The following is a 23,433-nucleotide window of genomic DNA, read 5'->3' as shown; positions in this document are numbered from 1 at the left end:
AGAATCCGCGTGAAATATTATAAGTCGTCATAGTAATACGATCACTGAAGGTTATAGTCGTTATAATCATCGCGGCAATTTTGAATTCCTTCCAATTAGCAGATAAGCTGTATTTATATAAGGTAAACGTAATAATGTAAAATAAAAATATATTATTCAATCTGTACCAAAATTTCATAAATTTTTTAAGTAAAATATTTCGTCATTGATCTGTGTAAAATAATATTATTTTATGCGAATAATATTTTTCAATCTAACAACCGATATTTCATCGAACTCATTTAGCTGTTTGAACTATGTCGAAGATCAATTATTTACCAAATAATGATCGATGTCGTGATAAGTTTCTTTCGATATTACCAGTAATCAATACGACGCTTGAAGGTCATTCGACTTTGCAAATAAGATCACGATCGTACGAATTTTTTAAAATAAATATGTAATTTTATAAATGAATGTAAAGAATGTAACAGATAATTATTATTTAATTGATATTATTTTCTTATTGTAAGAATGGTAAACAAGTTAAACGGTTTCTCAGTGAGAGAAATTACATATTATAAAATATGATCTTTAGCCAAGGAGAACTTCTATCGATTCTTACGATACTCAACGTACCGGTTCTTTTATGTAAATTGATGTAACTAACGAAATTTCTATTTTTTTCGATATGATCATATACAACAAATAAAAAAATAATACACTGTTCGATCACCCATGAAAAAAAACTAAACATAATTATATTTACAGAACACTGCTTCTGAAGAAAAAACATTTCTGTGTTTGGTGCTACATATACAGGTAAACAATAACAAATTAAATATACAAAATGATATTCTACATTTCTATCAATGATTAAATCTTTACTCGAACTATTTTACAGTAGGATGGCATATATAGATGCAGGATTTTATATTCACATTCAATTTGTACCAGCTGAAACTATGGTTAAGAAAATGAATGTGCGTTAAATGATATTACTCAGGATTCTATCGGTTTCTCATGAGAAACAAAGGCAAAAGAATAAAGCTAGATTATGCACTGACGTAGACACTTTCTTCGACACTATAATCTACATGAACAGGCATCAACAAGTCAAGATAGAGTTCCACGAAATGTTACATAGTCAGGAATTTCAACCATATACCAATATGAGTTATCAATAATTAACAGAAAAATTCGATTGGTTCAATTATTTTTTATGCTTCATGATACGTATATATTTTCATTTAGATCGTTACTCGCTAATAATTCCTAATCGTTAATCGCTAAAAGAAGTAGCCTTCCCTGATTTATAACGTTCAATTAAAACTGTAAAATTTGACCTTGGTTTACTACATCAGCAAACTTTTATAATACAAATTCGTGATGCATTACGTGAAAGACTTACTTCTATGTATATGTAAACAAAACGTCTGTAAAAAGCACATGAATAATTTGTAGAACATTTTTTTTAAATTGTAATGTAAGGCACGACCCTGATGAAATATTCTTATCTTATCTAAGTTATTTTTTCTTCACAAAAAAATTAAAATTACGAAGCATACGACAAAAAACTTGTTTGTACATCGTCAGATGTACAAACAAGAACGATAATTAAAAAAGTACCGAATGAAAGCTAACTTGTTGAGAAAACTTGACGCACTTCCTCCTTTTAATTTAATTGTTATGAATAAATGGTGGTCATTTCACGGTCGCTGCGTCAGAGGCTTCGTGAAATGAAAACCATAAAACATTGATGTTAATTTGTTAATTCCTTAATAAGTGCTAGGAAGACAGAAATGAAACTATTTTCAAAGAATTTCGAGAAAACTGAAATAAATGAAGCATGGACCATTGTTATCTTCATCATAATCGAGGAACGAAATCGTCGCTCATCAGATTATTTCAACTATCGCGTGTCTCGAAATTGATCGAGTTTAGATATCGTGACCAATTTATGAAAACTAAACGCCAGGGTCGACCAAATGAAAAACTGGAACTTGCACAACGGCTGATCACTAATGACCCTTTACAATAGTCTTTACAAGGTCACAAAAGAAATTTGCGTTTAATGTATCGTACACGCGAAACTTGGGTGTACGAACTGATGACTATGTGAAATTTAAACAGCGTCCTAATTGTTACAGTTTATTGATACATGACCGAATGAAAGATATTTTCCCCGGGATCAATAAAAAAAACTTCTTGAATTTATATGACCTTCTCATCGAAGCGTTGCCAAAATGATGATTCCTTGCTCGGCGTAATCACTGAAAATATATTCATGTAAATATTTTAATGATTTAATATAAAAAAGAATATCATGATAGTAATAGATCATATCTATGTTACGTCATTCTAGATTGTTATAAACGTACCACTCTTTATTATTGCATTATGTCAATCATATTCAGTCCCCCCATGTGAGCAAATAGATTTTCATACGCACGCTTATATAATGATTAGAACAAAGTTTCGTGCAGGGTTCCCAAGTGGGGAAGCCACTGAGTAGCGGATTTCCTCCAAGCATGGGGCGATACTGATAATCGACAATGTGCAATAGGCGTACATTGATGAGCATATGACCTTAGAAAGCTATATATTCAATGGTGAAAAACAAGAGTTACTCTTACATACATAATATCAATATCTACAAAAAACGAATTTGGCAAATTTATCTAATGTGAATAAAAGCATAATGGTATATTTTAATGCTTATTTTAAGTAAGTACGTAAATACATTACAATTATTGCATTTAGACACCTCCGCATTTTTTGGATGTCCGCATTAAGGTATAATCCTTCATTGATTGCTTAGATCGTAGAAGCATTCTCTTTAAATACATTTAAATATGCTTGTACAATATACAATAATGCGAAAATGTTTCTATTGTGCATGTAAATGCATTTTGTATATTGCTATTGTTTCCTAAATTATTATAAATAATTATCATTAAGATAATAGAAACTAAATTTCTTTATATATGTTGGAAAACATAAACTACATTTTAATTTAATAGACGATGTATACAAAGATGTTTCTGCTATATTCCTAAAAAAAATACAAAACATATAAGTAACTTTAAGAGGTATTTAAATGTACAAGATATTATACAATCATTGTCACAATCTGATACAGCCAACTCTTTAACCAAAGTAATAGGAAAAAATTTTTACATATTTCTATCGGTTTCTTGATTCCATTTTAGAAGATTTTATCAGTGTTTAATATCTTACTTTGATTTCTTCTAATTTTTTTAAGAAGTACTAAAGAGTTTATTATTGTATTATGATGTACTATTAATTGTATGCTATTTTAATTATACACTCGTAGACGAGTTCATATGATTTTAAAATTGTATAGACATAAATGAAGAGTTACTTTTTAAACCTAGAAAAATTGATATAAAAAAAGACACTTTTTAATATTTTAAAAAGAATGTCCTAAATAAATTTTCCTGGAAACATTTAATTCGCCTAAATACCATAAGTTTAATACATTTGACAATTGTAATATAAAAGAGATATAAGATTTTTTGTAATATTTTTTGTTTTGAATTTATAAGATAAATAACAAATCTATTAAAGAACTTTCTATCTTTTTCACAGTATCAGAAACTTTAATAATCTGTTTTCAAAGAATACTTTATACTATCTTATACTATCTTATTTTTCACTTGCATTTTACTATATAAATAAGAAAATAAAGTTAATTAAGGATCATTGCATACTACTGACTGTAGATACATGTCACAAATAAAACTGAATTGTTCAGTTTTGAGCATATCTGATTTTATTTTAAAGAACATTCAACTTATTGTTAATATATAAAAAAAAAAGAACAGAAAAATTTTATAAATACAGAGATCAATGAATAATTTATCACTATTACGTGAACCATTAAATGGTATCGGCACCATTAAAATGTGATGCAATTCTCACTTTTTTTAAGTTATATTGTTGGAAACATGTAGACTAATTTCCAATAAATCGCGTATATTTCTTCTATTTAAATGTCTTAAATTGCAATGTGCTTAAAAATAAGCATATATTAATACAAAAGTCAGTAGTAAAGCCTATACAATAGAGTTGGCTGATTTTAAATACTACATATTAGTATAATCTTTTTCTCTTAAAAATAACTGTAAAATATTTTCTTGATCAATAAAGATACCATTATTTATATTTTTTGAAATATGTATCTTAATTAAATGAATTAATCATTAAAAAAAGTTTTAAGCATGCTAAATAAAATTTATCAATTTAAACTGACTAATAAAAAAAATAATTCTTATGTATCAATAATTGTATGAAAAATAATGACCTGTTTGATATTTGGAAATTTTATCTTTTCAAGATACCTAGAAAGATTATTTATTATAATCGATAAAATATAAATATATCATATAACATGATATAAATACCTGTTTTGAAAAGAATATAAATGAGATATTTAATTAGTGGAAGACTGATTAATATACAATTTTATCAGATTAAATTAAAGAAGAGGAAAATGAAGGATCTATCATTCTGTCAATATCTGCATAATAATGACTTAACTCTGCTACTCAGAGAGAAACATATTGCAAGATTTCATACAAAAATTAAGAAAATCTAGCTTAACCACCTTTTGACTAATGAAATTAATATGAAACTTTTATGCAAAGTACATTGCATCGTATTCTGGAGTAAGCTGCTTTATGCAGTCCGCTGGATAATATGAATACCGCTATCTGTATGGACAGGAGAAGATAATTCTCCAACTTTCAAAGCAAACGCTGCTTGCTCGAAGGGTTTCTGCATAGTACCTCTACTAAATGGTCCCAAATCCCCTCCCCGTTTAGCTGAACTGCAATCACTATATTTCGAAGCAAGTTCAGCAAATGTAGCTTTTCCAGACGCAATTTGTTCTCTGTAAGCTAAGTGTACAGAAAATGTATAAATAAGTATGATATATTCTTAATTTATAAACAAATATATATCTAATATTAGATATTTCTTGATATTAACACTAAACTCACACTTTATTAATTCTAAAGCTTCCTCCTTTGACCTTGTTATATTTTCTTCTCGCCAAGAAGATGGTCGTCGAGATCCTGAATGTTTTACTAAAAGATGTGAACACTGGACTTCCTCTGAACCATCCCCATTACCATTACCAGAAGGATCTGCTGGTTTATCTGGTCTATCCCATTGACTTTGTTTAGTATAAATATTTAAATAGTAATGTTGACCTGTACAAAGAATGCTATTTTTATATTGCAAGTCATTTTTACCTATTATTTATTCAATATTGAAGAGTAAGGAACGAAAATTCCTTCAATCAGTCATTCATTTGAAAGCTATGAAATAGAAATATCATGACAGCAACAGTTATAGTTAAAATAATAAATAAAATACTAAAAATATTCTTTAAATATTATGCTTTAATAAGTATTACGCACAATTATATTCTTTTATATTTTACATTCATCATCAAATGATAATGCTGCAGTCATTAGCATATCAATTGTTGAAATTTTTCGAGTTACAAAACTTGATAGAATAACTGAAGTATTTTTACAATCATTTAAATACAGATATGCGTACAAAGAAATATATAGTATTTATTGCAATACATAAAAAATAATGCGATATTTAAGTGATCGTCTAAGAAATATTGGAAAAATGCCGGCCGCCCATCTGATGCAGCTTAAAAGAGTAGCGTACCGAACTAATATTAAACTTTCGAAAAACTAAATCTATTACAATATCGAAAAGAAAAATAATTTAGCTATATAAACAAACCATAAAATTAAAATTTAATATACCAGTAGATCTACTGAGTCGTTTCTCCCAACCCGCTGGAAGTTCCTCGTCCGCCATGGTTGTTGAAATTTGGTTGACTTGCGAGATTATTTCTTCCCTATACGACTTCACGTCAAACATAAACGCGTTCCTAAAATATACATAGACATTCTACCAACTTATAAACATTATAATTTAACTTAAACAAAGGCTATCGTAATATCCAATAAGAAATCGGAACATCCTTATTCATTGGTTTTTATTTAATCCAATCAGAACGTTGATCTTCATTCAAACATCACGTGATTACAAGCCAGGTTTTTTTCAAATAAAATTAAAAGTTAATCGCTAAATTTTCTTGCTTTTGTTAGATGTACTATTATTTTTACAATATACAAAAATTTCTATCTCACATTAACCTGATTGTTTGATTACGTATAAGAGGGATATAATCTAATAAGCTTACATTTATACAGCGATGCAATAGGTGTATACTGAGAACAGTTCCCTATTACACTTTTAGTTCATATTTTTTCCATAAATGTCGCTGGAGTTACACATGCTACAAACGAAAGCTGTTGAACAACTTTAAATATTTCATTTCATTGATCAGTTGTCATGGCAGCTAATTACAAACATTTAATGTTAATATTAATAGAGTATTCAAGGATTACAATCAAAATACTTTTAACAACAATTAAAACTAGTTAAGAACTAGAGAAATTAAAATAGTGATACATATAATGATTACCAATATAGATGACATTTTAAAAGATTTAGGATGGGATGATGGATTTCGAATACCAGTGGCTAATGAAGAAAACAAGCGTCTTGAAGAAGAAGTAAGAAGTTTTTTCTCGTTTTCCATTGTATTTTATTATATTTTAAAATATATTATATTTTATTTAATTATTGTTCTATTTTATATTAGATTGAAAAGAAAACAAAATACAAAATGTCTTTACATAAAAACTTGGAATCTATGGAAGAACACTTAAAGATGATTAAAAAGCATGCTATTAATATAAAACTTCAACAGGATTTAAATCAAAACCTTCTCACAGCACATTCAGCACAATTAGAGAAAGAAGATCATTTATATAGATTAAGCAATAGTACAGAATCAAATCTTCGTCATGAAATGCGAGATTTTAATAAAACATGGAATGATATAAATGAAAGAGTATCAAACATAGAGAAGGATTTAGCTAAACTGACAAAGAAAATAGAAAGTTCTAAAAAAACAGTCAAGTTTGATGAAAACAATCTTGTAAGGTGGGAGGAAGTATTAAACAGAAAAGAAGAAGATAATGAATTGATAGAAGAATACATGAAACAAGATACAAAAAAATATAAGGTGACTGATATAAAATATTGTGCCAATAAAACTGAATATTAGATAATGTTACTGATATTGTATAAGAGCTTTGTTATCATTGCAGGAATTAGAACAAAAACGCCAGAAACTAAGTATAGAAGCCGAATCTTATCGACAAACAATAGTAAAAGTAGTTAATGAAGCACAAGAAATGGAAATAGCTTTAGATAGAACTGTTAAACTTTATGATGAAGCATTAAAAGAACGACGACAAATGATAAACCAATGGACACAAAGTGTTGCTGTGTTGAAACAAAGAGATGATAATATACAAGCTAGTTTAAGGGTATAATAAAACATAATTTGGTTAAATGATATATAAATTAAGTTTCCAATAATTTCATGCACAGGAAATAGAATCACTTCGTGAAATCGGAAAAGATAAAATGGATCTTCTACATGAAACAGAACAATTTTTAAGTGATCAAATTTTGAACAACAAGCAACTCGAAGAATTGATTAAAGAATCTGAAAAGAAACTTCTTATTATAAAAAACGAGAATCGTAAGATTATGGATACGATTGGTACATATGAATTTGAGGTAAAACAAAAAATAGAGATCATAAAGTAAAATATAAATACAATTATATAAAATATAATACATATACATGCTAAAATAAATACATATTTATTATTGATATTAGCATCGCACTCAAAAGAAGGATGTAGAAAATTTGAACCGCCGTATGCAACAAATAAGAGCAGATATAAAACGTAAAAAGAATGAAATTGAAAATAAAATTATAAAAATGGAGGATTGGAAGAACCGAATTAAAGATTTAATTATGACCTTAAATGAAATTGATGATCAAAAATTAAATGTAGAGGATAGAACAAAGCAATTAGAAGAAATGATTGAGGTTTGTTATATTTATATAAGATATATAAAATTTAAATAATACTGTTTAAGTAATACATTTCTCGAAGGAAGAAGAAAAACGTAAATCTATTATTATCAAAGAGACAAATCATTTGCAAACAGCAATTTTACGTACTGCCAATCAAATTTCCGAATTAAATAATGAAAGAAAAATTCTGGAAATGCAAAATCGAAATGAAATAAAAAAATCTGAATTATTAGTAATCAGCTATGACAAAGAGAAAAAAATATTGGAAGAGAGAAAAGAATCATTATATCATGTTGAATTTACACTACATAAATGTAAAATGAAATTAGATCGTGTTAAAGGTCATGCACAAGATCAAACAGAATTTAACAAAAAACAAAAAATGATTGAAGATTTGGAAACTATATTATCAGAGAAAATGAAAATAGCTAAACTGCTAAAAACACAAATTACAAATTTAGAAGTAAGTAGATATTTATATATAGATGATGTGTCATTTATATATAATTTATGTATGATATAGATTTGTTTCATTTCTAAATTAATTTATTTATTTAAAAATTAATCTTCTTGACAAATCAGTATGATAGGAAAAAAATCACTAATAGCATAGCAAATGACAGTGGAGAATTAGAGCATCTACAAAATAAAAAACAAGATTTTCTATTACTTATGGATGGTGGTGAAAAAACATTAAAAGTAGCACAGAGTCATAATGAAGAAAAACAAGTGGAAGAAAATATATTACGTCTCAAAGTTTCACAAATAGAACAAATGATGTCAAATGTTGGAGATAAGGTCTATAATTTGCAAAAATATAGACTTACACTAGATGCTGTGAGTTTGGAAATTGAAAATTAATTTCTTAACATAACGTTTAAATTTGCATAAAATAAACAGACATTTTCTTCTTATATAATACTTATATAAAGATTATTAATTCTTACAATTTTATCAACAGGCATTAAAAGAACGTGAAGAGGAAATTGCAGTACAAAAAGAAGCTCTTGTAATTCAAAAAAGAGTTGTGTCGGGTGAGTGTTCACAATTACGTAATGCTATTTCTGAAAGAAAGAATCGAATAAAGCAATTACAAGCACGATACGACAATGGTGTTGCTGTATTTGGTAGTAGTACTGATGGAACACCCATTACTACAACTTATCTTAAAATTCAAAATGCCCAAGAAAGATATCTTTTACAAGAACAAGGTGATAAACTTGATGAAACTATAAGAAAGACAGAGTATGAAATAGAAAGTATGGAGAACACATTGAGGATAGTTAATGCTTGCAATGATAAATTCAGAAGTAATTTGAGTACAGTTACTGAAACTGGGCTAGATCAAGAAGAACAAAAGAAGCTTAATGAACAATTATACAAAGAACGAGAAAATCTAAAAAAAAGACAAATGCATGTACAACATTTAACTGAAGATTTTCAGGTATGTATTCACAATGAGTTACATAAAAAAATCAAAACCTTATTGTAATAAAAGGATATTATATAGAAGATGCAAGATAATTATACTTTATTACTTGATGATATACAAAGAGCCAAAGAAGAGAAAGATAACAAAGAACAATATCTCTCTAATCTTAATAAACAAATAGCTGAACAAGACGAGAAAATATCCAGAGCTGAAAAGAATCTTCGAAAAGTACACAGAGATATACAAAATAAGTGCACTTGTACTGAAGATAGTTTGATACTTTTACAGGAAGTATGTACATTTATATATGAAATATTAAAAAACTTATTAGAAATTGATAATGGTCCTGTTTCTAACAGTTAAAATATTTTTTAGAAAGATGTAAACTTACGCGAAATTCAAGAACAAAATGCATTGGCTCTTGAAGATATTGCAGAATTTACAATTCGCCATATGGAAGTAGAACCTTATATAAAGAAACTCTTAGTAGCTAAGAATATAGAATTACCTTGCATTTCTAGATTAATAGATCAATCACCTGTAATAACTCGTTGTGGAAGTACTACAGAATCAACTGAATGTATAGTTAAAAGTACTAGTCGTACTAGTACATTTCCTTCTTCAAGGGGAAGTGTTAATAGTGTTATTACATTGGAACCTTGTTTTGATAACAGTAAGTACTACTATTCCTTATGTAATAATTTACGAGAGTTCGTATCTGTATTTTTATTATTTCAGTAAGAAACGTTGATCATCCATCACAGAGAGATACCTTAACAAGCAAATATTCAAAATGTGGTAAAACATCAACAGAGTCTAATGTAGCAACAGCTAAGAAATAAATGATACTTTGTACTTCCATACTATTAATAATTTATATATCTGTACAAAACATTTCTATAAAATATTAAAATAATAAAATAACAAAATATTTCTATAAAATTTTTGTATTGTTGTTGCCATGTTAATAATTTTTTGTTTATTAATAAAATGCAGAAGGTGGTAAGAGTTTTACATTATTTGGTAATGAAAACATTGATTTATCATTATAAAAAGAAATAGAGTATAAATTATTATTCGTGCTATACATAAGTAAACTATCTAATTCATCAAATTTATTTCTAATATAATTAAATGGAATCACAGTATCTATATATTCAAATTTATTGTCTTTTTTATAGTCTTCAGAAGAGAGAGGAAAAGATGGCACAATTATAGATATATTATCATTATTAAACAATAAATTATTTTCTCCAATGTTTCTAATTGAATAATTTTTTATATTCCCTTTAATATTTCTATATTTTATTTCTGAAAATGGGAATTCTAATTTTTCTTTTAAATAAACTATTGATAGCCATCTATTAAAATATTTACTTAGTATTTCAAAGTCTCCTACAAGTTTTAATGTTGTATATTTTATTCTGCTTTCATAGTGAAACTCCATAGTAAATAAAGAATTTCTTAAAATTTCTCTTAATCCTTCTTGTAATAAAAACTTTTTATTTATATTTTTTGCATATTCAATATCTCTTTTTTTATCTATTTTTTTAGCTATATACTTTTTCCAAAACATAAGGTACTTCTTCTGTATACTCTTATGTATGACAAAAATAATTAACTTTTCCTTTTTATAAATTTTGTATTTATCTTCACATTTTAGTTTCCATATCATAATATACTTATTCAAGACAAAGTAAGAAGCACGTTCATCTAATTTCTTTTTTTGTAACAATTTTAACTTATACTGCTGAGAAAACTTTTTCCACAAAAAAAGATATTGTTTAAAAATATTATTATTGTACAATTCAGTAGCTAGGAATATTCTACGTTTTTCTTGCATATGTATATTTAATTTCTTTTTCCATTTTTCTATGTACATATTCTGTATTTTAACAATAATAGTAACTGCTTGAGTACTTAAACTTAACATTTGTATTTGTTTTCTTTTCTTATATAGAACATAATCTTGCAATTTATTAAATGCATTAATAGAAATCTTTTTATGATATTTAGTTAAACAAAGAAACAGTTTTCTTCTCATACATTTTTTATGAAATATGTATGATTTCCAACATAGAAAGATTTTTTGTTTCATTTTATTTTCTATAATTTGCTGTATTTTTCTCATAATATTGCATATTCTTGAGAATTGATAATACCATTGTACCCAAGCATTAAATATTTTAACTATAATTTTAAATTCGTAAAAAGTATTTGTCCTTTTCATTGTTCTTCTATCAATATGAACTTTATGAATGTACTAAAAATAATATTTAATTCATTATATCATATACATATAATTGTTATATAACTAAATAATTTATATAAAAATTATATAATATAATCATAAATACCAAAACAAATTTTTTTAGATATCTTCTTAATAATTTTCGACAATGTTGTTGATCAGCCCTTTCTTTTAGAAATTTATTTTGGATTTTTGCATGATAATATGCTCTCCATAGAAGATAATATTTTTCTAACATTTTTTTTTTGTAATGACAGAGTATCTTTTGAAATTGTTCTTTAAAAACTTTTGTAGAATTATGTATAGTTGCCCATTTTATAAAATATTTATGCAATAAATTTGAAGTATATAATTTACAGACCTAACGAAGGTTATATGCATATTTATAAAACATAATCACAGAAAATGTTAATCCTTCATATTACCTTATCAACTAGTTGTTTTTTAAATATATTTTTCTCTTTTCTATGTAGTACAAATACTTTCCAAATTGTTATAGATTTTTGAAGATATTTTTTTATTAAACTTTTATTATATCGTATAATTTCTATATATTTTTCCCATAATCTAAAATATCGTCTTTGTATTATTTTGTTATGATGTTCATTAGATTTAATTATATTTTTAGATAAAATATAAAATACATTTCTTTTAAGTTTAATACGATACATATGATTTACTTCACACAGAGTTTTTCTTCTATGCAATTTATAAATCGCATAAATTTTCCAAGATTCAAAAAATTTTCGTAGAATCAATTTTGTGTAAAATGTTATAAATCGTTGATTGATATAATCACTGTACATATGCAAATAAAAAAAATATATATTAATTTTAAAAGTAGATTATGCTATATACATTGCAATTGATAAACATTACATACTTTTGAATAATTTCTCCTATATTAAATTGATTCTTTTGACAAAGGTAAGGATAATATTCCGAATTATTAATATAATTAAAAGATTTGTATATTGATGGAAGATGTTTAAACCAACTACGTAAAGATCGTAATTTCAAACTACGCACAACATACTTATTTTTTGTTGATTGCATAATAATTTAAATTTTGAAAAAACACATGTAGATAATATTTGTTACTTTGTAGTTTAATGTTCCTTTCCTATTATAAGAATAAATTGTTAAATGCAAAATCGAATTCACACAAAAAATTAAATATATATCGCGTTTGAATTTGAATTTGAGCATTAGTCAAATTCACTAAAACTATATAATTCTAGAGAGAAAAATTTTAGATATATACTTGCAGTAAAATAAGAGAAACGCAATATATGTGCTAATATCAATATTATAAATTATAATTAATATAATATATAATTCATTATATAAAGTATATAAAATTTTTCTTTAAAATTCTTTTTTTCATAATTATTCTCCGACGTATTTTTGAACACATTTGTTGGAGGAACTTCACGAAGTGAAAATCATGAAGCTAATCTGATTGGTTCAACTGATTCCATTCGCGAAAAGTTGCCGTTAAAACTAACGAAATATGAGTGTTTTATTCTAAAGTTACAATCACAATATTCCCGATGATTATTTAAAAAAAAAAAAAATAGATAATATCGCAAAGTGAACTCAAAGATGTAAGTCTATTTACAATTATAAGTATTTATGATAAATCGTAAAAGATGAAACATATACGGTAGTAGTACGTTTTTTATTGTAGCTGTAATTAAACGAATTAAATTTTATTTTTATGTACAATATTGTTCAAGTTCAGATAAGTTTGATATTTTCATCTCAATTAATTCTGTATCATCTAGCCTATTATTAGCATCGTTCAGCGAATTAGTGGTGTAATATAGTATGCAATTATTAAATATTGCAATTATATTTTTTAATATTTACAAATAACATAATATGTCTTAGTCAATTCAATGTTTAAATTTTCATTATTTAACAAGTTAATCATATTAAAGAATCCATTAAAAATACTGCCAACTAAAAGTAATATTTTTGTTCATCCAATACCTGCACTATAGAAGAATTATTTACCCAAGAATATTTCATGATTTATATTTGTAAAAATCTATCATTACTAATTTCAGATACAAGATAATGATATAATAATATTGAATATGTTAGTTTATTAAAACATCATGTCAGATAATAACTTATATACTACCTATGGCATTGATAGCCGTGGCAGAATAGTACATATTGATCCTGGTGTTTCACATACTAACATAAGACGTCTTCCAAGTATAGATGAAACTTTGAGAAGACTGCGTACAAATCTAAGTTCAGATCGACAGACTAGTGTATCTAATAATGGTGAGATAATAATATTAAAAAGAAAATATTGATATGGAATAATTAACAAAAAGAAATCTGTTATTATGTAATATAAATAGAAATTTATTATTATTTTTTTTATAGAAATGTCTGATATACAACCAGCTACATTATCAACTGAAGAAACTAATTTTCAAACTCCTGTAACCAATTCAAGTGGTCCTGTACTTTCCATTGATGTAACTGATGGGGCATCATCTCCTAGTCATGATTCTAGTATTCCAACTTTAACTTCAGAAGATGAGTGAGTATCATTATAACTTATATTATTTAATATTTTTAATTAATAATAAAATTATATTTATAATATCACACAAAAAGTATATAAAGATTTTAACCTAATTTAATATCTTAAAAATACAATATATGTTGTAGTAAGAGATATTGTTGGGTTTGTTTTGCAACGGATGAAGATGATGCAACTGCATCTTGGGTAAAACCATGCCATTGCCGAGGTACAACAAAATGGGTTCATCAGGGATGTATACAGCGTTGGGTTGATGAAAAACAAAAAGGTCGTGCTGGTGCACATGTAGCTTGTCCGCAGTGTAATACAGAATACATTATCGTTTATCCAAACATGGGTTAGTACAATATAATTATAAAATATTAGTTAAGTATTCAGTAAATGATATAAATAGTTAATAATTTTAGGGCCATTGGTTGTAATACTTGATACTATTGATGGAATTATTTTTCGAGTATGTCCTTTTATTGCTGCGGGCATAGTAATTGGATCTATATATTGGACAGCTGTAACTTATGGAGCAGTAACAGTTATGCAAGTAGTTGGTCATAAAGATGGTTTAACTATGATGGAACAAGCTGATCCTTTGGTATTATTAGTTGGTCTACCAACTATTCCGATTATGTTAGTTTTGGGAAAAATGCTAAGATGGGAAGATCAAGCACTTAGTCTTCTTAGACGACATGCTTGCAAAGTTCCTATCCTAAGGCACTTTCTACCTAGTAGGTAAGTATTCTATAAAATATTTTATTTATTTATAAAATTATGATTACAACATCAATGAATAAATAAATCTCTAAAACAAACAAATACAAGTTTGAGATTACATATAACTGTTATAGTTATTCTGATGATGATAGAACACAATCACAAGATGTTCCACCAATGAGTGACCCAGTATCTGCAACTCGCGTACTTTGTGGAGCACTTCTTTTACCAACTATTGCTAGCATATGTGGAAAGATATTCTTTGAAAGTGTAAACTCAAATTTTCAAAGGACATTGCTTGTACGTATACATATATTTTTTATTTAAATATGTATTATAAACTGAAATTCTGGTATTTAGATACTCTTAAAAAATATCAATATCGTTTGAACAAATTTACAGGGTGGTGTGGCATTTATAACTATAAAAGGTGCGTTTAAAATTTATCACAAACAGCAGCAATATGTGAGACAATGCCAGCGTCGTATAATGGATTACACAGACAGTAATGTAGCATTGTATAAAAGAAAGCAAAGTTCAGAAAGTAATCAAACTAGCTAAATCAGAAAATATGCAACAGTAATAAATGAAAAACAGTATAATTTTACAGATTGAAGCTATCTTAATATCTGTTTTTCCTTTTCATTTTATAAAATGTCTTTTTTTGTATTGCAGTATATTGCAATATTACTCAAAGTCTTAAAAACAAAGATTTATGAAAAATAGAAAATGATGTATATAGAAAATTACATAAATCCATTTTTTAAATTACTATATTATAATATCATATTAATTCTGAACAGATATAGATACTAATTTTTTAAATGTTGCCAAAATAATGAAGGTGCACTTATAATTTTTGCAATAATCTAAAATTATAATAAAATAAATGTATGGAGTAATAGACTTTATTTCTTATATTGCACAGATTAAAACATTAAATATAAAGGATTAAATAAAAGTAGATAAGAAATTTTTTAAATTATTCTTGAAAGTTTTTGTATTGTGTAAATTATAATAGGTAGATATGTGAAATTGTAAAAATTTATATTACATTAATTATTACTTACATATTATTATTGTTATGCTACATTTTGGTAAATTGTCAATAACAGGCATATTTCATAAGCAAATTTTTATTTAATATAAACATTTGACTGATGTAGTCTATAAAGAGTAAAGTTCAACCCAGATTCCTATACAATGTTGTAATCGTATAAACCTTGCTGATATTATACATTTATTATTTTTTAACATACATTTTGTAATATTTCATGATTTAACATTTTCAATAAAAATTTCATAATCAAGATTTTCAAGGCAAATAAAAGTTTATATTTATGCGTTCAGCAATATTAAATTGTATATAATTGAATTTGAATTTTGAAAAAATTATTTACAAAAATTATATTTTTTAAAGACTACAAACATACTCGATTATTTAATTTCCTGTAAGAACTAATAATCAATTACTAAATAATTATTAAGTACAATATATCTTCAGAAAATACTGTATTTAATTAATCGTTAAATATAATTTTGTTGATTTGCAAAAGTATTAATCATCAACTTAATATAAAACTTAAACTATATGATACAGAAATTATTATACATACACTTCAATGTTTCTGAAGATTTGTCTTATATATACAAATTATTAACTTTTAATTTAAACAGGAAATACATATCAGTACAACAAAGCATCTTACATTTTGACTTTCATTTGTACTATATATGAAGCAGATATTTGTGATACAAAGATAAATTATCTAAACATTCTATTTTAATAATCAATAATGACTTTGGCTTATTAATAGTATAATAAAAAATATGCACATATCTATCAATTATATTAGCTTTTAATATTAAAAAAAATTATATAATAATAAATAGAATAAAAATAATATGACGTCTAATACATAAAATCAATATCAATATTTAGCAATAATTTGTTTCTATATCTATTTTTACTTTTACTTATTGATTATATTTCTTTTGAAGATACATACATTGACATAAATATGTATATATACACAAACACATTTCATTTAAATGCAAATGAATGAAAATAGTTTTGTTTACAATAATGTAAGTTGAATAACTTATATTTGTACAAATACCCTTTTGTAAGTAAATACTATTAATATGTAAAAAATACATACTTCTATAAACTAAAAGATGTGATAGAAATATGTATACATTATCACATCAAAGGTGGCCCTGTATATTTGAGATTATGCGAATAAAAGCCTGGTGGTTTTTCTGTAACTACCAATTGAACTTCTTCAACAATATCTCCTGAATCTGTGCAAGGTTTGGAATTAACTGTTTTGAAAAAAGTACATGGTCCGGGACCTTTTCCAGAATCATCTACACCATAAGGGGGACTAAGTATATCTAAAAATGCAGCTGGTCCTTCTATGCATGAAATCTCATGCAAGTTTTTATCCTGCGGTGTGAGTACACAAGCAGGGGAATTCTTGTGGAGTATCACAGGTTTGTGCCTAAATGCTTTTATTTCTTCATTCATATTTATATGATCACCATTGGTCTTTAAAGTAAAACTGTTTATTTCAACAGTACCACTGATTACCTACGATATTATTTAAAATATACTTAGTCTCTTATAATAATACTTAAAACTTATAATTGTATAAGATAAATATTGAATTTTATTATCTCTTCATATAGATCATTTATATAATACTCTATGATATTTTAACTCTGAATATTGAAGGATATATAAAAATAAAAAATACTACTATATTTATAATTTTAAATAATTACATGTCAAGTATATGTAATAAATGTACCTTGAGAAAGCCATGCATTCTTGGATGATCATGCATAGGCATTGTAACACCATGTTTTAACATAAAGATTGCAATAGTCATATCTTTATTTTCAAAAACAACAATAACGCACATCGGAGCAGATTGTACCTTTACAAAATCAAGAATTTGTTTGTCTACCTTCACATCTTCTGCAGTGATTTTATTGATTAGACTCCACAAATTATCGAAGTTTTGTTGATATAGTTTATAACCTGCATTTTTTCTACTGCCAAATGTTTTTAATGCTTGTTTCCATAATATTTGTATTGCGGAACTCATGGTTAAAAGGGATCACTCTCGAAATAACTGTTTTACACGAATTCTGTATCTTTTTAAACAAATTCTCATAACCAAATTTATATCTTGTTAGGAAAATTTTTTTTTATATTAATTCTTATGTAGTCTCAAATGTTATTGAACGAATGAATATCTTTAAACAATTCTAAAAACACTTGTGAAAATGATTTCACATAGAGGTTAATCAAATTAAATATGAATGTAAAGATCTACTACTATTGCTGCCATCGAAAATAATATGATAAAAGTAATTTAAAACAATGAACAGCAATACAACAATTCACATTTTTCTTTCTTCATCATTACATTCTTTTTATTTTTTCGTACAATTATTTGTGTCAAATATTTACAAAAACAAAAAATAAAAATATAAATTCTACTATTTTAACTAAAAATATAAATTACTAAAAATTCTATAATCTGATTGGGTGCAATCATTAGGCTCTTTCATAGAATCTTTCACAGTAGATAATGTCATATATAATACTTGACAGTAGTATCCCTATAGTATTTTTTAAAATATTACATATTGTAAATGTATATATATCTAAATTATAATATATTTTCATATTATATATTTTAAATATATACATATATATATAAATACGTATACATATATATGTAAATTAAACTACGTTAAAAGAAGAAAAAAGAGAAATAATATCGAATAAGTCTAGATTTCATTTTGGTTGGATAAAAATGTTCAAATTTCGCGCCATTACCATCATCTTATTTCTTCCTTGAAAGAAGAAAATTTAATCTTTTTGTGAAACGATTTTTAACATTATAATTACACACAAGTTAATCGAAGCGCTTGATGTTACTTTTAGAAAACTTATTTAAAGTAAATTGCACTTCAGTTTGAATTTTATAAGAAAATTGTTTGAAAAAAAATAGTGAACATTATCGGTACGTGTAAAATGTTTTGTAATTCGTATCACTCGGAATTCTTTTAAAATATCAATATTCTAAGCAAAGTAAAAAAATTATAGTGATATAAGAGCTGTACTATTACCGGCCGATTTAAATAAAGTCGATAAAACATAACTCTGCTACAAGTAGTAACATCCAACTAATAGTTAAACGTGATTGACAAAGGGAGGTGTTAGTTTATTATAAACAATAAAAGTAGAAAAAATCGAATAGAGGGAGGCACCCGCCATTTGCAAGTCTGTCTATTGATTTCGTATAGTTTTAAAGAAGTTAGTGTATTTAAAACTTTACCATCCTATGTGAAAATATTTTATTTGATTGAAATATATTAAAACAATAACTAAATTCTGAGTTATTGAAAAATAATCTCCTATAAGTGAAACACATAAAACAATAACAAAGTAGATTATTTGGCTATCATATTTTAATGTCAACACACAATGATAATTTATATTTACTAATTATTCTTCAAAATTGTGTAAAATTAATCATATATCAAGTTCAATTTTAATATGAAATGATTCTATGGCTATAAAAAATGATGGAAGTATACCCTGCTTTACCAAAATTTATGGTGCAAGAATGCCCAGATGAAGATGATTTGACAGATATCGATGATGAAGTATTTGTTAGAGATGGAAAAAATGGAGGATTAAAATTAGATGAAGATGGTGGAGTTAAACGGCCCCTTATGGCGCCACGTAAAAAATTTAGAAAATTTTATAAAGTTGGAGTACATAGATTACGTTATAAAGCATATTTTACACCCATTTGTTGTGGGTTCATAACATTAGTATTTCTATTAGGCTTCATTGCCTTTTTTATATATATTGCTAATGTATTTCCATCGTCAATTACTATGCTTAAACAATTCCTAACTCATGAATTAAAATCTTTAGTAAGCAAAGTACATATAATTCCATGTACATCATTGTCATCAAAGATAATATGGAAAAGAACAATATCAAAATTTACTTCAGAAGCTCCTTTGAGAAGCAATGATGTTAATAAAGATGGAATTGAAGACATTATTATTGGATTTAGTACAGGTTTGTACTTTATCTATTTATAATTTATATTTATTTATAATATAATTTTGTTTTAATATAATTTTTAATTTTTTTTCATATAAAATTCCAATGTTTTTATAAACTTTAATTTTCTATGATTTTTATGCTTTATTTTTTTCAGATATCTATTTTATAATCATAGCATGTCTGTTATCATTTACAATTACAAAGGTGAATAAATAATATGTTATGTTATTAATAATAATAATAGTTGATATATACTTACTGTGTTAATATATGATATTGATACATATTTCTTATAATTAGGTTTAAATGCAGAAAATACTCCAGGATGCTATGATTACCTTAAAAACCAAGTACCTTGTTTGGGTGGAATATTAGCATTAGATGGCAAAACAGGAAATACACTTTGGATTCATTGGACTGTTTATGGAATTTTCTCAATAGACTGTGGACTGGACATAACAAATGATAAAATTAATGATTGCATTGCTTCAGGAGAAGATGGAATGCTTTATGCAATTAATGGACAAAATGGATTGAGTATATGGAAAATATCAAACGAAGAACTATCATCATCTGAGCATTCAATAATTTTTCATATATACAATGCAAAATTTATATCTGATACTGATAGAGATGGCATTGGTGATGTTATTGTAACAGGCACTATTCAATCTGACTTATCACGTAGCAGCAGAATTCTTATTGTATCAGCAAAAAAAGGACATATTCTATATACCATTAATACCCCAAACATAGAATTATTTTCTATTCCACAGACAATTGTACATCCAGATGGTGAAAATATATTTGTTTTAACTGCAAATAATCAAATGCAATCAGGTGCATTGTATATAGCATCTAGTACTAATTTTATGCATGGTAAATTGGTAAGTTCATTATAATTATACTGTGAAATACATTAATATTTAATATTGTTATATTATATTATATATATATATATATATATATATATATATATATATATATATATATGTATGTATGTATGTATATATGTATGTATGTATGTATGTATGTATGTATATGTATGTATATATGTTTATATAGAAACTAAAGGAATTGCACCATAGCTCTGGAAAAGCAGCACTATTACCTCCTGTTTTGGCAGACATAACAATGGATGGAATTGCAGATATTGTTGCATCTATGTTTGACTCTACTATTATAGCTTATGATGGATTAACTTTTGATCCAATTTGGAATTATACTGTTCCTAATTCTGAAATATTAAGCAGTCCAATACCTGGTTATTATAATGATGATGAAATTCCAGATTTTATGGTAAAACATGAAATAGAATCAGAATTTCCTAATTATACCATGTCTATGATCATTGATGGACAAACTGGACAACCTTTACTAGAGAAACCAATAAAAGATACTTTAAATAAACAAATATCAGGCTTATCAGTTACTATTGATGGTTTTGGCAATGATTGGTTTTTACACTGGTCTAGTAATTGTTCACATAATGAAGATTTCAAAGGAACATATCGATTTTCGAAAAACAAAAATTTTCTGTCACAAACTGATTTATGTAAAATAATATTTAACTCAACATTAACTACAAATTTATTAGCTTTGAGTCAACATGTTGGACCACCTGGTATAACTTTATACTCATCAGAAGAATATAAAATATTAGAACTTAATAATTCTGTTGACATAGAAAAAGAAATTGATAAATATTTAGAATCATATCATATAGATTCAATAGACATTGATACTCCAAAAATATATAAAGATTATGACAAAGGAATAATGCTTAAGCATAACAGAGATGAGAATATACTTGAAGAATTAAATAATTACAATCAAAAGATTCCTGAAATGACATATGAAAATCAAGAACACTTTGAAGGAGATAACAGATTTGATACTAATTTTCAACTAAGTAACTTAGAAAATGTTGATATTGAGAATTCTTTTTATCGTAAAAATAAATGGATTACAAATAAAAACTTAGGAAATATAAAAGAATATGATACATTATATGATAACAATAACAGTAATAATAAGGGAGATGATCAAATTATTGATTATTCGCAAATGGATGAGTTAAGAGAACAACGTAGACAAGTGACTAATAATGATACAACAAATAGAGATTCCGTAATAAATAATAGTAAACATTTATTTTCGTCAATAGTTAGAAAAAAAAGAGTTAAACAATCAAATTACATATTAAATAAATCAATGAATTCTAATAAACAAAGACAACGATCCAGTGGTATATTATTACCTTCTTTTGTAGATTCAAAGGAAGGAAATTCTGTAGATTTGATTTTCTCAACTTTTGGTTCACTATTGTCAGAAACATCTATTACATTGTTACGAGAAGATTTAGATTGTATATACAAAAAAAAAATATTATCTAAAAAGAATATGCATCATAGAAAAAATGCAGATATTATTATAGAATGTTTGAATGAACGTAATGATAATTATAATTTATTTGAAAAAACAATAAAACAAAATAATATTAATATTGCACTTGGACAAATGACAGTATATAGAATGAAGTTAGAATGTGTTTGTCCTGAAGATATATTACCTAATCAAGTATGTAAGACCATTGCATCTAAGCAAAGTTGGCCAGAATATTTGGGATTATATGGCAGTGGATATTTTAGACCATTACATAGAAATATTTAAAATACATGAGAAAAAATTTTTTATGTAACATGTAATATTGAATTAAACTTTCTGAGATATTATGGAACTTAAGTACAAGTATCAATGTGAAAAATTTAGATATTTAAATAAAACATTAATCAGAATAATTATTATTTACAAGAAATACTATAATATACAGAATTCACATGTTATAAAACATTTAATAGTAAATGTATATTTGATGGTAGATTTGCATTTGATTCTGATTATACTTACTCAAACATCATGTGCCATTAAAATGTAAAGATAATATATTATAATGATATGATACATTATTATATTTTTACAGACAAAACTGCATATTTTATTAATCTTGATAATATAAATGCCCTGAAGTTTAATAGATCTTTATATCGTCGAAAATTTAGTTGATTCTTTGAATAAACAATTTATCCATACTGTAGCAAAAAACACTGTATAGTATATTTGCATAAATTGTTCCTATTCTTTGCTATTTAATTAATACAAAAGAAAGATGTTACAAATATAATTACCACCAAATATAATTACCGATCTAAATAATTTTTATAAGCAAGTTCCTGAAATATAAATTCTATTGTAATGTGATAAATATAAATAAATGTCCATATTAATCCATTAAATACAATATTTTTCGTCATTATATTTTTATTTTAATATATTTATATTTTTGTATTATTAATAATATTAAAATAATAATTCTATT

At 25.7% G+C, this 23,433-nt stretch overlaps 6 protein-coding genes and 1 long non-coding RNA gene across 11 annotated transcripts; 4 read left to right on the top strand and 3 right to left on the bottom strand.

Moving 5' to 3' along the window:
* The first annotated feature begins 155 nt into the window (after window positions 1–155).
* LOC124949800 lies at window positions 156–4,178 on the top strand. The gene is made up of 3 exons (XR_007101168.1): window positions 156–640; window positions 751–801; window positions 884–4,178. It is a non-coding gene; the product is annotated as an uncharacterized LOC124949800 (long non-coding RNA).
* Window positions 4,179–4,308: 130 nt separating this feature from the next.
* On the bottom strand, window positions 4,309–5,919 carry LOC124949799 (peptidyl-prolyl cis-trans isomerase NIMA-interacting 1-like). Its single transcript, XM_047495503.1, has 3 exons — window positions 5,793–5,919; window positions 5,004–5,216; window positions 4,309–4,901 (listed from the first exon to the last, which is right to left on the bottom strand). Exons 1-3 carry the CDS (start codon window positions 5,908–5,910, stop codon window positions 4,681–4,683), a joined length of 552 nt encoding a protein of 183 aa, XP_047351459.1. The 5' UTR covers window positions 5,911–5,919; the 3' UTR covers window positions 4,309–4,680.
* A 432-nt stretch (window positions 5,920–6,351) lies between these two features.
* Window positions 6,352–10,389, top strand: LOC124949868 (coiled-coil domain-containing protein 39). 2 transcript variants are annotated; one of them, XR_007101188.1, is made up of 11 exons: window positions 6,352–6,611; window positions 6,701–7,126; window positions 7,212–7,433; window positions 7,498–7,689; window positions 7,793–8,008; window positions 8,076–8,459; window positions 8,579–8,833; window positions 8,958–9,440; window positions 9,507–9,719; window positions 9,950–10,101; window positions 10,167–10,309. XR_007101188.1 is itself a non-coding variant. In XM_047495636.1 (11 exons), exons 1-11 carry the CDS (start codon window positions 6,513–6,515, stop codon window positions 10,268–10,270), a joined length of 2,892 nt encoding a protein of 963 aa, XP_047351592.1. In that variant the 5' UTR covers window positions 6,353–6,512; the 3' UTR covers window positions 10,271–10,389. The 2 variants fall into 2 exon arrangements, 1 of the variants encoding a protein (XP_047351592.1); XM_047495636.1 differs by having other exon boundaries at window positions 6,353–6,611; window positions 9,804–10,101; window positions 10,167–10,389.
* A 372-nt stretch (window positions 10,390–10,761) lies between these two features.
* LOC124949813 lies at window positions 10,762–11,658 on the bottom strand (the record flags this gene model as incomplete). Its single annotated transcript, XM_047495536.1, has 1 exon — window positions 10,762–11,658. A coding segment is annotated over exon 1 (897 nt), but the record flags the coding sequence as incomplete, so codon positions are not given.
* A 1,464-nt stretch (window positions 11,659–13,122) lies between these two features.
* LOC124949867 (E3 ubiquitin-protein ligase MARCHF5) lies at window positions 13,123–16,265 on the top strand. 3 transcript variants are annotated; one of them, XM_047495634.1, is made up of 7 exons: window positions 13,123–13,286; window positions 13,752–13,977; window positions 14,083–14,242; window positions 14,374–14,582; window positions 14,653–14,971; window positions 15,106–15,253; window positions 15,356–16,265. In XM_047495634.1, the coding sequence occupies exons 2-7, from the start codon at window positions 13,803–13,805 to the stop codon at window positions 15,512–15,514; spliced, it is 1,170 nt and encodes a 389-aa protein (XP_047351590.1). In that variant the 5' UTR covers window positions 13,123–13,286; window positions 13,752–13,802; the 3' UTR covers window positions 15,515–16,265. The 3 variants fall into 3 exon arrangements, with proteins under 3 accessions (XP_047351590.1, XP_047351589.1, XP_047351591.1); XM_047495633.1 differs by having other exon boundaries at window positions 15,088–15,253; XM_047495635.1 differs by having other exon boundaries at window positions 13,125–13,286; window positions 13,912–13,977; window positions 15,088–15,253.
* Window positions 16,266–16,899: 634 nt separating this feature from the next.
* LOC124950218 (2-aminoethanethiol dioxygenase) lies at window positions 16,900–18,466 on the bottom strand. Its single transcript, XM_047496657.1, has 2 exons — window positions 17,767–18,466; window positions 16,900–17,546 (listed from the first exon to the last, which is right to left on the bottom strand). The coding sequence occupies exons 1-2, from the start codon at window positions 18,064–18,066 to the stop codon at window positions 17,157–17,159; spliced, it is 690 nt and encodes a 229-aa protein (XP_047352613.1). The 5' UTR covers window positions 18,067–18,466; the 3' UTR covers window positions 16,900–17,156.
* Window positions 18,467–18,863: 397 nt separating this feature from the next.
* On the top strand, window positions 18,864–23,322 carry LOC124950214. 2 transcript variants are annotated; one of them, XM_047496648.1, is made up of 4 exons: window positions 19,924–20,066; window positions 20,209–20,258; window positions 20,355–20,941; window positions 21,120–23,318. In XM_047496648.1, exons 2-4 carry the CDS (start codon window positions 20,231–20,233, stop codon window positions 22,725–22,727), a joined length of 2,223 nt encoding a protein of 740 aa, XP_047352604.1. In that variant the 5' UTR covers window positions 19,924–20,066; window positions 20,209–20,230; the 3' UTR covers window positions 22,728–23,318. The 2 variants fall into 2 exon arrangements, with proteins under 2 accessions (XP_047352603.1, XP_047352604.1); XM_047496647.1 differs by lacking the exon at window positions 20,209–20,258 and having other exon boundaries at window positions 18,864–20,066; window positions 21,120–23,322.
* The last annotated feature ends 111 nt before the right edge of the window (window positions 23,323–23,433 follow it).

The sequence above is a fragment of the Vespa velutina genome, chromosome 6 (genome assembly GCF_912470025.1).
Source record: "Vespa velutina chromosome 6, iVesVel2.1, whole genome shotgun sequence".
Classification (NCBI taxonomy): Eukaryota; Metazoa; Arthropoda; class Insecta; order Hymenoptera; family Vespidae; genus Vespa; species Vespa velutina.
This window is presented reverse-complemented; position numbering and strand designations above follow the sequence as displayed.

What these genes read in the sequence shown, in the direction of transcription:
- LOC124949799 (XM_047495503.1), bottom strand. Translation starts at nt 5,910, where the DNA reads ATGTTTGACGTGAAGTCGTATAGGGAAGAAATAATCTCGCAAGTCAAC. An exon ending in ACGACTCAGTAGATCTACTG is followed by an intron (nt 5,217 to 5,792) that starts GTATATTAAATT and finishes TTCTTTGTACAG; the next exon opens with GTCAACATTACTATTTAAAT. An exon ending in AGCTTTAGAATTAATAAAGT is followed by an intron (nt 4,902 to 5,003) that starts GTGAGTTTAGTG and finishes CTGTACACTTAG; the next exon opens with CTTACAGAGAACAAATTGCG.
- LOC124949868 (XM_047495636.1), top strand. Translation starts at nt 6,513, where the DNA reads ATGATTACCAATATAGATGACATTTTAAAAGATTTAGGATGGGATGAT. An exon ending in CACAAATTACAAATTTAGAA is followed by an intron (nt 8,460 to 8,578) that starts GTAAGTAGATAT and finishes TTGACAAATCAG; the next exon opens with TATGATAGGAAAAAAATCAC. An exon ending in ATAGACTTACACTAGATGCT is followed by an intron (nt 8,834 to 8,957) that starts GTGAGTTTGGAA and finishes TTTTATCAACAG; the next exon opens with GCATTAAAAGAACGTGAAGA.
- LOC124949867 (XM_047495633.1), top strand. Translation starts at nt 13,803, where the DNA reads ATGTCAGATAATAACTTATATACTACCTATGGCATTGATAGCCGTGGC. An exon ending in TATCGTTTATCCAAACATGG is followed by an intron (nt 14,583 to 14,652) that starts GTTAGTACAATA and finishes TAATAATTTTAG; the next exon opens with GGCCATTGGTTGTAATACTT. An exon ending in AGGCACTTTCTACCTAGTAG is followed by an intron (nt 14,972 to 15,087) that starts GTAAGTATTCTA and finishes TAACTGTTATAG; the next exon opens with TTATTCTGATGATGATAGAA.
- LOC124950218 (XM_047496657.1), bottom strand. Translation starts at nt 18,066, where the DNA reads ATGAGTTCCGCAATACAAATATTATGGAAACAAGCATTAAAAACATTT. An exon ending in GAATGCATGGCTTTCTCAAG is followed by an intron (nt 17,547 to 17,766) that starts GTACATTTATTA and finishes ATAATATCGTAG; the next exon opens with GTAATCAGTGGTACTGTTGA.
- LOC124950214 (XM_047496647.1), top strand. Translation starts at nt 19,556, where the DNA reads ATGATGGAAGTATACCCTGCTTTACCAAAATTTATGGTGCAAGAATGC. An exon ending in TATTATTGGATTTAGTACAG is followed by an intron (nt 20,067 to 20,354) that starts GTTTGTACTTTA and finishes TCTTATAATTAG; the next exon opens with GTTTAAATGCAGAAAATACT. An exon ending in ATTTTATGCATGGTAAATTG is followed by an intron (nt 20,942 to 21,119) that starts GTAAGTTCATTA and finishes ATGTTTATATAG; the next exon opens with AAACTAAAGGAATTGCACCA.